This window comes from Primulina eburnea, chromosome 5, assembly GCF_022965805.1.
Source record: "Primulina eburnea isolate SZY01 chromosome 5, ASM2296580v1, whole genome shotgun sequence".
Classification (NCBI taxonomy): Eukaryota; Viridiplantae; Streptophyta; class Magnoliopsida; order Lamiales; family Gesneriaceae; genus Primulina; species Primulina eburnea.
In genome coordinates, this window is record NC_133105.1 from 377,732 (window position 1) to 394,316 (window position 16,585).

The 16,585-nt window shown below is 36.7% G+C and overlaps 2 protein-coding genes across 5 annotated transcripts; one reads left to right on the plus strand and one right to left on the minus strand.

Moving 5' to 3' along the window:
* Positions 1–262: 262 nt before the first annotated feature.
* On the minus strand, positions 263–12,269 carry LOC140831961 (calcineurin-binding protein 1). Of its 3 annotated transcripts, XM_073195697.1 has the most exons (20): positions 12,131–12,269; positions 11,965–12,039; positions 11,103–11,222; positions 10,937–10,977; positions 10,129–10,340; positions 8,089–9,923; positions 7,074–7,283; positions 6,258–6,959; positions 5,846–6,081; positions 5,537–5,747; positions 5,271–5,426; positions 4,901–5,058; positions 4,622–4,814; positions 3,958–4,343; positions 3,188–3,368; positions 2,223–2,464; positions 1,328–1,991; positions 910–982; positions 664–810; positions 263–579 (listed from the first exon to the last, which is right to left on the minus strand). In XM_073195697.1, exons 1-20 carry the CDS (start codon positions 12,134–12,136, stop codon positions 413–415), a joined length of 6,015 nt encoding a protein of 2,004 aa, XP_073051798.1. In that variant the 5' UTR covers positions 12,137–12,269; the 3' UTR covers positions 263–412. The 3 variants fall into 3 exon arrangements, with proteins under 3 accessions (XP_073051798.1, XP_073051797.1, XP_073051795.1); XM_073195696.1 differs by having other exon boundaries at positions 263–810; positions 2,223–2,452; XM_073195694.1 differs by having other exon boundaries at positions 263–810.
* A 906-nt stretch (positions 12,270–13,175) lies between these two features.
* Positions 13,176–16,585, plus strand: LOC140831963 (serine/threonine-protein kinase Aurora-2). Of its 2 annotated transcripts, XR_012117979.1 has the most exons (10): positions 13,176–13,311; positions 14,045–14,161; positions 14,433–14,579; positions 14,655–14,750; positions 15,042–15,137; positions 15,233–15,329; positions 15,533–15,650; positions 15,738–15,810; positions 15,905–16,137; positions 16,350–16,585. XR_012117979.1 is itself a non-coding variant. In XM_073195699.1 (9 exons), the coding sequence occupies exons 1-9, from the start codon at positions 13,279–13,281 to the stop codon at positions 16,004–16,006; spliced, it is 879 nt and encodes a 292-aa protein (XP_073051800.1). In that variant the 5' UTR covers positions 13,176–13,278; the 3' UTR covers positions 16,007–16,142. The 2 variants fall into 2 exon arrangements, 1 of the variants encoding a protein (XP_073051800.1); XM_073195699.1 differs by lacking the exon at positions 16,350–16,585 and having other exon boundaries at positions 15,905–16,142.

Here is a 16,585-nt window from a genome sequence, read left to right on the forward strand (position 1 = left end):
ATGATATATAAACCTCAAGGAAAGGAAGTGAATTGAATGAAATATTTTGGAAAGTAATCTAACCTTCAAAGCCACAAATTTAATCGCTGAAATATTGTAGTAACAGGGACATCGGATAATCGTTGTTTGTGATGATTAACAAACGTATGCATTTCGGCGGCCAGAATACTACACTTGTTTTATATTGCGACTTTATGTTAAACCTTATTTAATTTTTTGGATTTGGTTCCACTCAATGAATAATTTATCTTACTAATCCACAAGGAACATATTGAGTTGTGTGCATATACAGGTATACAATTCCTCCCAAGAACACTGTAAAATACGCCGAAATCGGATATAAACTCTTGAAAGGATCAGGCGAATTAAACTTCCTTCAATTTCGCAACCTCATTTTGAAAATCCAAACTGCTTATTTCAACTCAGAGTCGTTGCACTGAAGTGAATGTGTTGCTGATGGTATCGGTTCTTTCTCATCGGATGGCCCACAATTCTCACCATTCGGTGATTCCCCACAAAGTGATGAAGATGCAGGGGGTGGTTCGTTGCAAGAACTGCCAGCTTCTGGCTGAGAATCAGCTGTAACGCATTTGCCTTCATTTTCAGTAAAAAAATCTTTGTCCAAGTTATTAATCTTTGCATTCTTGGGCAAAGTCGACGTACCCTTTTGTGTAAATTCGGACTCTAACAAAGTGGAGCATTCCAGTTTATTGATGTTCTGAGTTTCAGGTAATAGAGCAATAGGACTAAAAGGGGGTAGGGGACGGACTTCTGGTTCACTGCTTTTACCAACCCCGTCTTTCATGCCACCTGCATTGCAGATTTTCGGATCAAATTTAAGGAAAGGAATGTGCATGATTATGGCAATGCTATCTATTTGCAAAACCACAAGAAAGTTTTGGGAAGGACCTGATTGAGTGGCGTTACACACGTGGGCACTCGGAGGAGTGGATGAACCCCCAGTTCCTTTCTTGATCCTCGACTTAAATGCACAAACAGAATATAAAATCCATTACCCAGTGCAAACCAAAATTACGGAGTTAATATTTGTGCTATTGCAACAAGAAACTGATTTCTAAGAGGCAAAATTAAGTTGGAAATGACTTGGTGGCAACCTTCACCAAACATAAAATCCGAAACACTCGCATTTTCCATTTGATGGATTACATCAAATGGCATGAATCTGACTCAAACCTATGTTCTAAGTCTAAAATTTAGCAGAAAGCTTCTCACTGTATGCTTATATTTTTCGTTTCGTGGCCGAGTATTTATTTCCTTTTGCACCAATTACATGATTGGTTTATCCGTGTATATTAACAAGTCGTACCTTTGTGGTCTCTTCACAGTACTTGATAACATGTGAGATGTTTGGGCAATGGCCATGCAAAAGCGAGTAAGCCCATAACAGAAGTTTCCTTGAAGTATTCATGTCAAGTATGTCAACCCCATCAATGCCTGGTTGGATATATGTTTCTGTCGCCAGCTGAGCAGGTACCATATAAAGGTTTATACCAGATGGAAGCAATGCGCAAGAGGTATCCTTATAAAAGTTGTAAGAAGATCTGAGAAGTGCGGTTGCCGTTTCAAAATCTTCATCTGAAACTCTCTTGATTATAACATTTTTGATCTTCGACAATGAAGGGTTCCATTTGGTTTCAAGATTCTTGAGATGATTTGAATCCTCAAAAGCTGTACTCCACAATTCTTCTGATTGCAGATCAACACAAAGCAGTGGGTCGCTCTCCAGTCCACCACCCAATAAATTCATATCACAAATCTCAGTTGAGAGCCTTGAAAGCAAGGGTGTAATAACAGCCATGCTAATGACAAGGGATCTACACCAGGCAGCAGAAACATGCCTATATACTTTAGCACAAATACTGTTGGACAACTTAGGATTCTTCAGTCGCTTTCGGATCTTCTCATTTATGCCTTCAAGTGTTTCTACCTTTACGTTTCTCTCCAATAGCTGTATGAAGTCATAGAGATATCTGCAAGAAAGAAAATGTAATGGTAAGACAAATGCCATGCAAGATCAAGCAACCCAACTTAACTATACATTTCAACTTGAAAATAGACATTTTTTTGTTCATTAAAATTTTCAACTGGAAACATAGAAACCCTTAATGAGTGATTGCAAACAATAACAAGAAGATTAAAAAAACAAAGGCTGATGCATTTATCACTTTTATTGGAATACTAATTCTCTCTGGTACACTTACCCGTACAGGCTGCTTTCTGTCAACTCCGAGCCCTTTAGCTCAGGCAAGCATAAAATATCATGCCATAAATTGACCCGCTCCAAGAACAAATTGAATAATCTCTCCAACAAATGCTCGATGGATTCGATAGTAGCATCAAAGCAAGGACCAACTTGAGATATACACATGGTCAAGGACTTGATGTACCTCAAAAGAGCCACAGGAACCAGATCTTCTAGGCACAAGGAGAACTGCATTAACCACTGAGTAAGACATAACAGTTTCCAGTATAAATATTTATCGTAAAATCATTCTCACCTATTTATGGTCAGATTTATAAACTCTTAATTTAAAAAACATTTTTGTACTGCAAAGTGGACATCAATCTGGATTTCCCTATAGATACCCTAATTAGTGGAAACATCTCAAAGTGTTTCCATGCCAAAGTACTTTCATGGCATTCTACAGAAAAGAGGAAACAAAGTAGAATAGTCATGAACACGTAGCACATTCACCGGAGGAGAACCTATAGAGAGAGGCAATGCAACGAAAATGAATTTCCAAGTTTTATCTCATTTCTTTTCATCCAAAATTCACCCGTTCTTCTGCCTCTACGAAAATATTCCACACTGGAACTCATTCTGTAACATTATCGCTCACGGCAACATTTGTCGAAACACATAAGTTACTTTTCCATGCTGCCACCAGATGTTTTGAACTTGCTTGCCCAAAGACATCACATGGCCACAGATGATGTGCACTCATGTATCTAAAACTGAGGAATGAAATTGGAAAATAGAAGGCTCCACAGATCATTTGAAACAGATTTTTTTAACGAGTATATAAAAAGTTATTTTGGCAATTATGCACATAAATTCTTCTAAAACAGTCATTAGTTACTCTGTTTCAGTATGGTGGACCACTTTGCTTTAGTTAGAATCATTGCAAGAATATTATCATAAGCCAGAGGCATTAAGACACAATACCCTTTTATCAGCCCGAAGAAAGATATAAGCTCGATCAAGGGTAGAGATATCTCCAGTTTCCTCCAGCAACTTCAAATAAAACAGTGTGTACTTCCTTATGCAAGTTATGAATTTTCGAGAACTCTCTGCTAAGTGAACTTCAAGAATTCTCCTGTTCCCACAAGGACCTTGAGTCTTGCGCCTGTATTACAAAGAGATGATATTAAAAGTACAAAAGACATTGTTATGGTCCCAGGTTTGGATCATGTTATGGGATGATCAATATATTTTGGATAGAGTTTCGAGGCTCGTTTTGAGAGAACCACGCGATCTCCTAACAGAGTAGGATGATTCAAATAAAGAATCTAACTATGTAATGATCTTATTTATTTAAAACTTAAATAAAGGATAAGATAACAACAAATCCTACAAAATATTAGCAGAATAATCCTTTGGGCTTGAACTTTCCGTATTGATGCAATGAAGGCTCATCACATCACATATGCCAAGTAGTACAATTGGAGCGAATTTGCAAAGATTAAAAATAACGAATTAACAACCTCCTAATTGACGAAAAACATATGATAAGATTGAAAAAGATGACGCAAAATGCCAACTAAATTTCAATTTTATCAGTATGTCCCAACCCTTGAAACTTTCTAAGCCCTTCTGTTAAATTCTCAGTTTTCTAATACTCCTTTGGGACCTTGGAAGCTTAAGACCTATTCAGAGATGCAACAGAATAAGCTTCGATATTGATATTATAGCTGATGTGCATATGATTTATGTACCTTCCTTTCTTTACCATACTGTCAATCTCCCACATGTTTATTGTAAATGAAGAGCGAGATGACTTGAAGCAGAAAGAAAGCTCCTCCTTTGCTTTCTCTAGATCCCCAGGTCCACCTCTCTGGTACAACCCTTGAGAAATCATATATCTGGCTTTGTGGAAATGTTTGAGGTCTCCTTCCACGCAAGTTTCTAGGGCAGAAAGGCAATCGCTATAAAGCAGATTCCATATCTTCTCAAATTGATGGAGTCCAACAAGCTTGGAATTGGTGCAAGAAATTCCATCCTCCACATACATTGATGACTTGGAATTTTCACAACCAAGTCCACTGAAAATACTCATCACAGATTCCTTGGTTGACTGAACAAAGGAATGCGCCGCAACTACCTGCAACACATAGAATACTGATCAAAACCACAATGTTTTAGCAGTAATCAAGTAGATGTCATGTAGACATTGATCAATCAAAGATCACAAAAATTCAACAAAGAGCTCACAAGAAAATCATTTCTATGGATTCTTTATGCAAATGTAACCTCACTTTCACCCATACAAAAGAATTTGTGCACTGATTTCCATAGCAATAAAAAAACAAATAAATAGGAGAAGTAAAGGCATATACAGTCCTCAGAAAAAGAATCACATCAAGTGTACTAGATTAGAACCTTTAAGGCCTCTTCATCTTGCTTCCCACATTTGCAGAGCAACTTCAGCCGTGATGCGTGCATCCTATAGAATGGATCTACAGCTGATGGATTTAAGGCAATAGCCTTGGTGTAATAAGAGAACACGATATCATGAGAGTACCCAAGTTTCTCACAGAGTTTCCCCACATAAAATGGATGAGACCAATCTTCCCTGAAATTTTTTTAATAGATAAGTAGCATAACCAGATTATGGAAAGAAAGCATTTGAGATATCAGGATTCAAGAGGAGAAAGTTACTTGTGTTTCAAGGCTTTCTTGAATTGACCCAGAGCATTCTCGCAAAATATCTTCCATTCCGCACCTTTTAGCGGTATAATCGATCTTTGATCATAGAATGGTACAACATTCTGAAGTCCATCATAGTATACTAGTGCCAATAACTCGTGTATCTCCCCCTGATACCAACAAAACAGTAGCAAACAATGAATAAGAGTTGCACAACATTGAAATTATAGGCATCAGCTCAAAAATCAACACAATCCATAATCCAACACCACAACATCGATGCAGAGAATATTCTAGCAGAAAAATAGCCAGCCAGCACGAGGTGCATGGAGTTCTTATCATCACAATATAAAAATAACCAGTGTTAAAAAGGGAATGAAACCTGTTGACTTGTTGTCTTTGCCAAAGCCAAAGTCATCAATAAACACCTTCTGCTCCTTCTTCGACTTGCCTCAACTCTCTGAGGTAAATTAGAATTTCTCCTCCAACCCAGAACATTTATTTGCTTACTGCCATCATTAAGCAGCAAGTCCACCTCCTGCATGATAAAGTACCATAAACATTAGGCAGTATCAAGATTGGATCACTTAAACTCCCTCCTTTTGCATTTTATGTTGTCTGAGGAAAAAAGAATGTCATAAACTTTACCTCATCATATAAATTGGCAAGCTTCTGCCAACTTTCAAAACGCATGGGATTATACAGTAAATCATATTTGAATAGATTTGCATTCTGCTCTACAAATTCTTCTCCTTCATTAGTTAGAACAAAACCAGCCCATTTATCAGTCGCGCTCATTTCCTCGGACTGTGCGAGAAGATAATACAAGTTGCAATAAACTTCCACGTAAGGGTCAGAACTGAAAAGAAAACGTTTATCATATAGTGAAGTTAGCTCCAAGTGATAGTCATGTATAAAAAATTTAACCGAATCAACAACCTCAGTATATATTAATACCTTTCTACTGATGATGTGTTCTGTAGTTTACCAAATGAATTCTCTGAAAACATAACTTTCATAGAGGAATCTAGAAAGCCGTTTGATTCAGCCTCCTCTAACAGCTTATCTTCACATAATTCAGGATCGTCTAAGAACTTATCAATTGCATTTGCAGCTAAAACATCATCGGGTGGTTGGGAAAAATGTTTGCGTATGGCTCTAAGAACCCTTCGAAGTTTAACCAGCCCAGTCCTCTGAAAGTCAAACACATCTTAGTACACCAAAGTAAATTCAGTGGCTCAGTTCTAGAAGCATTATCCCATATATTTTAATCATAGCACAACAAAAAGGATACTAAGCCATATTGATGGAGGGAGGTCTTGAAAGCAGAAAAACAGAAAGCAAGAAACAGACGAGTCGAAAAACTCACAGATGAAGCTTTTGCATATGGAAGTATATATTGGAAAACATCAGCACATTGTTCCTTGGTCTGATAATCTCCCTGGCTTGTGTTTTTATGGGTTACCAAATCCTCTTCACAAGATGAATCTGATCTCAGATTCAAACCATACAAACAGTAAAAGCATTGATCCAAAGCATTATCAATGCCAAGCTCAAGTTCCTCTCTTTCATCCTCAGCTAGTTCATCACTGCACTCAATAATATGGTTGTTCTCTATTTCTCGCTCACTGTGTGTGCCATCAGACCCATAACCAACATTAGTGTTGCTTTTACCTGGATTCTCTTTATCTAAGGAAGATGGAATGCTTTCTGAACTTAACCTCTCAACAGATACGTTTTCTAAAGTGTTAGCTGCATCCCTGTCCTTTTTGTCCAGTTCATTATCAAGAACATGGGATTGTTGTGATACATTTGGAGATCCTGGGATAGGACTATCATGGGATAGCTTCTCTGACTCTGTAAACTGATCTTTGCTGGAAGTGTGCAGATCGAACTTTGTTTCTTGCCCTTTATTAGGAGAGTGAATATTAGATTTAAGCTTCATATCTAAGGTTAATAGATGCTTAATTGCAAGTTTCAAGAACGTTCCTTCTTCAGCTTCATCAGTCCCTCGAGCACAGCAGATACCAAACTCCGCAAGTATATCATGAATCGCCACGACCAACTCAGTCTGATACCAAAAAATGAAAGAAGATTAGAATGTAAACTGGAGAGGGAAAACAGATGAGCAATGATGGACCAATTAAACAAAGCAATCACAGGTAGAAGCTAGGCACATGCTCACTTGAGACTTGATTGAAGCATTAAAGTTCAAGTGCTGAAGTTTACAAAAGGCAATAGCAGCATCCACAAAGTAGCATCGTTCAGTGAGCTCAATTGAATCTGGGACACCTATCCCAGAGGACTTCTTAGAGAAGTATAAATTAGCAATATTGCACATGAGAGTTAGCAATAAACACTGGATATCACCAATAATTTCCATGGGAACTTTATTCTGCAAGACATTGACAAACAAGTCAGGAAATATAGATATAGCATGTCAATCCAGTAAAATTTCTCTAAGTTGGGTATAAAAAGTGATCTATGATTGCCTCTTTCTATCCAGAACTGAACAATCTCAAGCATTTTCTCAAGCATTTTCAAATTATTGCTCTAAACAATGGGACATGTTATGTAATATAAATACTTATCGAAAATTCATAGACAAAGAACATGACGAAATTAGCTCATGTGATCAGTAAATAAATAAGAATGATCTAAGCCCAAACAAAAACTTCTAAAGTGATATAAACATAAAACATGTGAATAAGGCAATAATATAGATGTCATGCATATAAAACCTACAAATGTTCAAGCAAATGCCTCTAAAAAGAGGGGCTAAGAAAAAAAAATGATCTGTTATTGATAAGCATGTCATTCCCCCATATTTCTAAACAACCCACAGTAAACTGGAAGAATCCAAGGGATTACAAGATGATAAGGGCTGCTTGGAACAAAATAACTAAAGCACCCTGAAAGATCATAAGGAACCTCTAATGTTCAACCATAGACAAGATAATAAAAAATCAGAAATACAAACAAGATTGAACCAAAAAGGGAGATCAAACAAGTTGATTGTCATATTAGCTAAGAATCAATAAGTTCGTGCTTTCAGATAGAAAAGTACCATCCTAACTCACGAATCATGATTATCTTGTTGCTGTTTGTTGTTAAATCCATTGCCAAACCCTATTCAAGGGTTTCCGTAGTACTCAACAAAAACCTAAATACAATAACAAATTTGAGGAACAATGACTTACAATAAAGTCAATGGGATTGACGGTGTTCTTGATTTTTGATGCAGATTGAGATATAGCCTTCACCTCTTCAGCAACTGAATGGTTCCACTGCTGCCATAAGCTTTCATTTGATTGACTTTCAGAAAAAGAAAATGCATGGTTATCAGTAGAACTGCCTTCCAGACCAGCTCTAGCTAAAAGTATTTGGAGTTTCCTTCTATGACAACCCAAAAAAACATCAACGTACATCTGTTCTACTAATTCACACGATTTGATTAAAACATCTAATGCAGATAGCTCGATTGAAATAAACCCACTACCTTCATGACCCGAGGCGCATAACACATCAAAATGAACATCATTAACTGATAATAGAAGAGGGGCAAGAAGATCAACACATTCTGCATGCATGTTTTTCTCAAGCATATCACTTACAGACTTCTTTAGCAAGTAATTAACCTCAATCAAATTGATTTCATGAAGAACCCTATCAATAGACAGCTTTTTATTGGCTTTGCAGTGCGGCAAGCAAATAGAAACAGGAGGGCAGTTCATTTTATCCTTGTCCATGAAAAGGGACGATACAACAGATAATTCCCTTTGAGCTTTTACCTCGTCACCTTCCAACTGAGACAAGTGTGCACTTAACCAGAAAAAACGTATCCAGAAGCAATGGTTATAATTTGACAAAGAATTGTTGTCCATCACAGTATTATGGTTTTTTTCAGAAACATCTGTCATGTTGCAATTTTCTTTCTCATACATTCCAGTAATATGGAAAGGAAATTCCATGGCTACAGATTCTATAATTTTGCAAAGATGGTAGGATGCCTCGGACATCAAACTGCTCCTTTTTGATGTTTCAGAAGACAGTAGCCCAATGTCATAATAAAGCTCAGAAAGGAAAAGACTACACTCGGGAGTTCTTTCCTGTCCCCAGAGTCTTGTCAACTTCTCCAAGTCCAATATTTTTACAATAGTATCCTGATACAAAATGCCTCTATTTGCAATTTTCTCTAAAAGCAAGTGACTCACGTGGTAAGCACCACAGTTATTGTACGTACTCTGAACAAATGCAATGACATCAGCAGATTCTGAATCTAACAAATTGGAAGCTTCTTCAGAACAATCCAAAGAAACCTTAGAATTCTGCTCGCAGTTTATAGTACTAACTCTGCTGACTAAATAAGGTACTAGATATTGCTTCACAACTTTAGCAAGATCCTTATGTGTGGAAAATTCTAATTCTTCTTTCCCTGGTTTACGAGTTCTAAGTCTTTCAAGGCGACTGCTTCTTCTCTCTTGAGGTTGTTCTTCGAGTACAGTTCCTTCCTTATCATTAATAGAGCTATGATCAACAACAGGCATGCCTGTACCACCTGGCTTGCACGCGAATCCTTTCATCTCAATAAAACTTGCCACTTTTGCCGATGAGGAAGACAACTGTATGCTCACTCTAACATCCCCAGATTTCTGCCTCTCAATTGTTGGTTCAGAGCTGGGTATCGACAACGGTAGTAGGATCTCCAGTAGCTCACAAGCAAGTGCTATCCAGGAGGCTTCTGAGAGTTGAACTTCAATTTTTTGCTTCAGCTTTTTAGACGCCGTGGTATTGTCCAATTCCCCATCTGATGCTTTTCTCTTCTCTGGAAATTTCAGTCGTGCATGTTTCGGTTGTAATTTATCGACACCTCTCGGGGTAAATGGTATTGGTTCAGACTCCTCGATGGTTTTTTTAACATGCAAAGCACGAGAATGAGATGGCCAATGTTCTAATATTAGTTTTGAAACAGAAAGACAGGCCACTTCATCACCAATGGAAATAAGAACTTCCAAGAGTTTCTCCATGCAATTCCCTGCAGTTAGTCAATAAACCGTACATTAACTGGTAGAGACATGGCTTATGTCAACAATATATCCTGGGGAGAAATGTGGCTGTTAGATAAATTAAAAATTACGAAAATATCTAGTACAAGATAAAAGGGAATATGGTTGGCATAAAGTAGCGTTTAAATGAAAATGTGAAAAGTGAAAGGTGGAGTAAGACAAAAATAAGCTTACAGTTATTAGGGCTGCAAACAAGTCCTTGTTCAAAAGCCCACCGAGAGATGCTTAAAGACCCCATCGAGCATGACAGAGTACCTAACTGGTTCCAAAGAACAGAATCCTTGCCATCAATATCGACAGCTTGCAGATAGCACCGCAAAGCACTCTCATAATAGGTAGGGCCCTGTTGAACAAAGACCATGCCAAGGTTTTTAAGTGCCAAAAATCTGCAGACAACCAAGAAGTTGAGTCATAAAAATGTTTACAAATCGCTTCAAACGGATCATAACTATTCTATTGCAAATTTTCGGAAGCCAAGTTCTGGTAACTTGCAATCAAACAAAAATAAATCGTCATTGATATACTAAAAAAACCCTCAACCGATACCAAATTGTGATATGCTCAATTATAGCTTAATTGATCACTAGATGTTTAAATAACAGAGAGATCATAAAGTATAGTAAGAAAGCAGTAACATTCAACTACCAAGACCATTTCAACATGGTTATAGTTAATTTGCATGTAGATAAAAGCATTATAAAATAAATTGAAGGATTCTTTGTTGAATATGCTATGACTGCGTAAAGCCAAGGTAGCCAAAGGGATAGAGCCATCACCATTTCAACTATGGACAAACTTGGTATAAAAATGATAGTGGGATCAAGCAATTTGTCCATCTTACAGGATAGACGAAAACAAAACATAGGCATTCCTGCCTAGCAAACAAACCAAGAAATGAACGCCTCCATATAGATGTACCGAACATAACCATACATATATATATATACATATATATATATATTTATTTGTGAATGTTTATTACCTGAGCTGTGACAGATGACCACCACTAGCACTATTTTCCACCTGAAATAAACAAAAAATATATATACAGAATAACGTAAAGCGAAAAAAATCAAAAGAAGAAATAGACATGAAAGAAGAAAAGATATCAAAAGAAAAAAAAAGCTGAAGATTAGAGCTTGCACAACCTGAGCATTTGATGTCAATGGATCTTGTAGGACCGACTCCAAAAGTTCCCGGGCCTTTTCATAATCTTTAGCTTGTAATCTCAACAGTCCATCGTGATATAATTGTGATAAACGAAACTCCTGGAAAACAAAGTTCAATTATAGAAAAGAGGGAAGTTTACCACCAAAACCTACTGGATAAGACAAAATAGCTAGAATACTTCGGAGCAGATACTGCAGAAAAATGATCCCAGTCACTCAAGATTCAACCTCTTGATGGATTGCTAAAATCCTTGTTTGAGCTCAGGTATCTCATTTTACAAAAACATTGAAAATCATTTGTTCTCGGTTGATAAGTGCTGGATAAGCTAGCAACATAAAAATAACAGAGAAAATATTATCAAGCTGCTTGAGATCGACTCTGGCTTGGCTCAGGAAAGAACTGTTAAGATAAATTCCTCAAATGAACAAACCAAGCTTCGTGATTACTTTATGCTACAATGAAATTAAATCCAAGGTAGAACGCTTCTTTTCAATATCCTTAGCAACAATGCGAGAGGTGGTATCAGCCAAGCAAAGGATAACTTAAAACCAGTTCCATCCATAGTTGAAATTTAGTATGTCTCAGACGGTAATATAACAGAAAATTACAATAGGGGTGACGAAATGCATACATAATGGGGAACTGGGTACTTGTCAAACAGTTAAGTTAACCCAAAACATCGACGCCACAAAATTTTTGGCCCGAATAGCTGCCACGACAAACTACTTGATAATGAAATCCCATCAGCTTTCCAAACATGAAAACACTAAACCAAGTCAAACAAAACTACATAATTGCAAGCATGAACGAAAATTGGGATCACGAGCACAAAATTCTTGCCTGCGCTTCTTTTGTCGGAGCTAATGGTTGCCACAGGTTTCTGGAGTCTGTATCATTGATAGCTGCGATTGAAAACTGCAACCAACAAAAATTAAGAACGGCGGCAAACTATTCTCAATAAATCGGTTGAAATTAAGGCTTCTCCTACACTAAAGTTAACGCTTACCATCATTCGGGGTATTGAGATTTTAGGCGGGGCCTTGAGAAGTTAAAGTGGTGTGCTTGAATTCCAGTTTTCTCTATTCATCCCTCTCTCTCACTTTCAGCAAGACTGCGTTACCCCTACCCCCTCTCCCCTTATCGATGCCCGCATTGTACTTTAATAATCAATAAATTTTAATTGATAATCTTTTTATTAAACAAAAGAAAAATAAATATAATTAATACCACCTTTAATTCGTTAGACTTAAAAATAATCAAGATAATGAAAATAAATAATTTTACTCGTCATTATTTTAATAAAAAAAATTTAAGTTAATGAAAAGTGAAATTAAATAAGAGATTGATTATGACAACATTATTAAAAAAAAACTCATAGAATATCGTAATATGTATATCAATTTGAGACCATACCATATCATACCATACACGTCGTATTATGAAATTGATTATATCATGCCCAGCTTTAGTATTTATGCATCTTGTTTTTCTCATTTTCTGAGGAAGAAAATTGCTCGATCAATCAATCAAAATTGAATGATTGTTTGACTTCGAAAAAGATTTATCTTTTAAAAAAGATATATAAAAAAAGAATTTTTAGATAAAATATTAATTGTTGGTTATGAAACCTTTTGAAGTTCTTTAAAAAAATTAATTTGATTTTATTATGAATAGATAGATATCTTGTATATGTTACGGTTATAGTTTAAATGAAATAAAATGATGGTGTGAATAATATCATCGTAAAACCAAAGAATTTTTAAAAAAAAATAGAAAAATTTACGTTTGTTTAGAAATAAAGTCGACTGCTGTATCTCTCAAAAGAAATAGGCAATAGCTTGTGTATATAATATATATTTGTTTTTAATTTAATATAAAGAAAATATTTAATTTTTTAATGAATATGGCGTAATAAATAAGATATTCGTTAAGAAGCTACGGACAAAGATGGAAAAATTTGAAAAGCAAAACCAACCACGTGGGGAATATGACCGTTGCATAAATTTTAAAAAAAAAAAAAAAAAAAAAAAAACTTCTTTCAATCCCTTAAATTTCAAATCAAAATCAGCACTGCAACACCGTTCGCCTTCCCCGAATTCTCTCCGGCTCTCTCTCTCTCACATTCTGAGCGTGTGAGTTCGCGTGGTTTCGGAAATGGCGATTGCCGAGTCTCAACAAGAACACAAGGTAATAGAGCCAATGACATTCCTTTTCAGGAATTTGCCTTTTCTTTTCCCTTCTCTTCAAATTTTGTGATAAATTTGGGATTCTTTCTACTTTTTGCCCTTTTATGTTTGAGAAAATTTTGGCTAGGGATGTAGGACGTCTCCGTCTTTTTCATTGACATTTTTGTGGAATAAGGATTAATTTGACAGGAAATAATAGAGGGTGAGGATTAGCCGTTTTTAGTTGGTTATGAGCTCTTCTTTCTGGCTCCAGTTCATCTTTTTTTAAGATTGTGAATTCGCAATTCCATGATGCCACGTGATTTTTATGAGAAAAAGAGATTTGGCTGGGGATCTGACATGAAGATTTATCATAAAGTATTTGTGTACCATATGTGAAAACTGATTATCTATGCTGGGTAGATCTATGTGAGATAAATCACGGCGTTTGAGGATTATAGCTTAAATTTCATTAGGAAATTCTTTGTTGTAAGTTTGAATTCTGTATAACTTTTGTTTGACGTTAAGTGCAATTGTGGTGATTAATTTCTTTCATATTAGATTTTCTGTACTGGAACTAAGGAGAGTTCCTCTAGGCTGAGGAGTCTCTAGAGTCTACGTTATAAATTTGTTTCCTATTATGATCATATACCTGTCACCTATATGAGAATTTGGTTGTACGAGTGGCATTCCTATATCTGCACGCTCTTTGAGGTATGCTTGAGTATATGTTTATGCTCTCCATTTTGCTGTAGGCTTCGTCAGAGAGCACAACAGCAGAGGAAAAAAGGTGGACTATCAATGATTTCGACATAGGAAAGCCTCTTGGTAGAGGAAAGTTTGGGCATGTATATCTCGCTAGGGAAAAGAGGGTGAGTCTACTCAAATCAGGGAGCTTCTCTTCCATTGAACACCCATGGATGACTTCCATTAGTTATCTTGAACATTTAATGTTAAAATATGTTACCTTTTCTTCATTTGGAGCTGTACTAGACATTAAATATGGTCGCGCATAAACATTTGATTTGTTTCATTTTGATGGGAATGGTATTTGTCAAGTAAAAAAAGGGGGAATGTTGGTGAATAAGTTTGGAGTATTTCTTGTGCAAATGAACTAAACAACCCCTTTCCTCTTGAAAGCAGAGCAATCACATAGTTGCACTGAAGGTGCTATTTAAGAGCCAGCTGAAACAGTCTCAGGTTGAGCACCAGCTTCGCCGTGAAGTTGAAATACAGAGCCATCTTCGACATCCAAACATATTACGACTCTATGGTTACTTTTATGACCAGGCATGACAGCTTTTCTTTATTTTTGCACATGAAATAAAATCTGTTCAAGACTTGACGGTCATCAATCATCCACAGAAACGAGTTTATTTGATTTTGGAATATGCTGCCAAGGGAGAACTCTACAAAGAGCTGCAGAAGTGCAAATATTTCAGTGAAAGACGTGCTGCTACGGCGAGTCCTCTCTCTATCAGTGCTGCAGTCTTTTTCTATTTCTTTCCCATGCCATATAGTATATACCTTAGTTGAGTGAGGGGGGTAGTTTCCTCAGAATATGTTCAGTTATTGCTTGGAAATTATAATTTCTTTTGCCTTCTCATTTCAAACAACTTGAATTTTGAGTACCTATCTTGATTTTCAAACATGCCCATGGTAGGAATGATTTTAGTTTCCTTGGTGCAAATTTTAGCTAATGATCTGACGAGATGTAATGGTTTTCATATGTTTATTGGACGCATTGAGCAGTATGTTGCTTCATTAGCTCGTGCACTAATATACTGTCATGGGAAACATGTGATTCATCGAGACATTAAACCAGAGAATCTTTTGGTTGGAGCACAGGTAATTTTTGGTTTTTGTTTATTTTCTTCTCTAATTTTTCAGAAAGAGTGCTGCTGCATTCTCTCTCTCTCTCTCTCTTTGGTGTTCTTTGTCAGGGTGAGCTCAAAATTGCAGATTTTGGTTGGTCCGTGCACACATTCAATCGCAGGCAAACTATGTGTGGAACTTTGGATTATCTTCCACCGGAGATGGGTATACGCTTTTTCTAGTAGGAATGTGTTGTCAGCGCATGATTATTGAGGATTGGTGGGAAAATTTTCAAACTGCTTTGTTGCACATTTAAGTTATTGAGTTGATGGACACACCCAATGTTAAGCGAACGTGTCAACAAATTGTTTTCTTCGACAATATATGAATTTCCAGTTTGTTAATATTTAACATTATTTTTTCTACAGTGGAGACCGTGGAGCATGATGCAAGTGTGGACATTTGGAGTCTTGGTGTCCTTTGCTACGAATTTTTATATGGGATGCCCCCTTTCGAAGAGAAAAAACATTCAGACACGTATAAAAGGTAAATGATTTCCGATTCTCACATTGCTGAAGAGCACATTATAGTTTGCTTTACTTAATGTTACATTTGGGCTATGTTAATGTGCAGGATTATCCAGGTGGAATTTAAATTCCCCCCAAAGCCTATTGTCTCGTCACTTGCCAAAGATCTCATAAGTCAGGTACATTAGATTATTCTTGTATTCTGTCACATACTCCATTTAAAGTTTGGATCTTTGGCCTAAGTTCATAGTTGTTTGATTGTGTTCACAACAGATGCTCGTCAAGGATTCTTCACAGCGTCTGCCTCTGCACAAGCTGCTTGAGCATCCATGGATTGTGCAAAATGCTGACCCATCAGGTGTCTACAGAAGTTGAACCAACTTTTCGCCAAAAACCTCACATTGATGTGTTGCTATCTTTGTAAAATTAATCTGTAACTCCGGTGCATCCTTAAATTGATTGAACTGATGATTCACCATCGTAATCCCAAATTGTTCTTTTGTGGTGTTAAGTGTTAATCGTCGATTAAATTGTAAGCATAATTTGGTGCTCTCCATCTGCCCCATCTGCCACTAAAAATTCAGTCGCACCAACAAAACTCAACCTAAGAAACAAACAGAAATATAAATTATAAAAGGACTCGTCATTTAAGCTAGAAAATCAAGATTATGGTTAAAGTTATTGGTCTTCTACGCTCCAAGAAGTGGCACAAATATAGAGACTTGGTGCCAAATCGTGCAAACATGAAGTATTCATGTGCGAAGCACTTTTATGTCAATCGTGGTGTCTGTTCCCTGAGCACGTCTTCACTATTCCTCCCGCTATCCAGTAATTTGGTCCGAGGGTGTTTTTCTTTTGAATTGATTTATGTCTTTAGGATTCAGGAATCTCGGTTGATAAGTCAAAGACACAGCCTTGTCCAACATCCTGTCAGTTATGGCAACCTTGTTTATG

Coding starts and splice junctions, on each gene's coding strand:
- LOC140831963 (XM_073195699.1), top strand. CDS start 13,279: ATGGCGATTGCCGAGTCTCAACAAGAACACAAG. Junction 13,312..14,044: donor AGTCTCAACAAGAACACAAG/GTAATAGAGCCA, acceptor ATTTTGCTGTAG/GCTTCGTCAGAGAGCACAAC. Junction 15,138..15,232: donor ATCTTTTGGTTGGAGCACAG/GTAATTTTTGGT, acceptor GTTCTTTGTCAG/GGTGAGCTCAAAATTGCAGA.
- LOC140831961 (XM_073195694.1), bottom strand. Junction 11,223..11,964: donor CTCCGACAAAAGAAGCGCAG/GCAAGAATTTTG, acceptor TTTGTTTTCCAG/GAGTTTCGTTTATCACAATT. Junction 6,960..7,073: donor ATGCTTCAATCAAGTCTCAA/GTGAGCATGTGC, acceptor TTTTGGTATCAG/ACTGAGTTGGTCGTGGCGAT.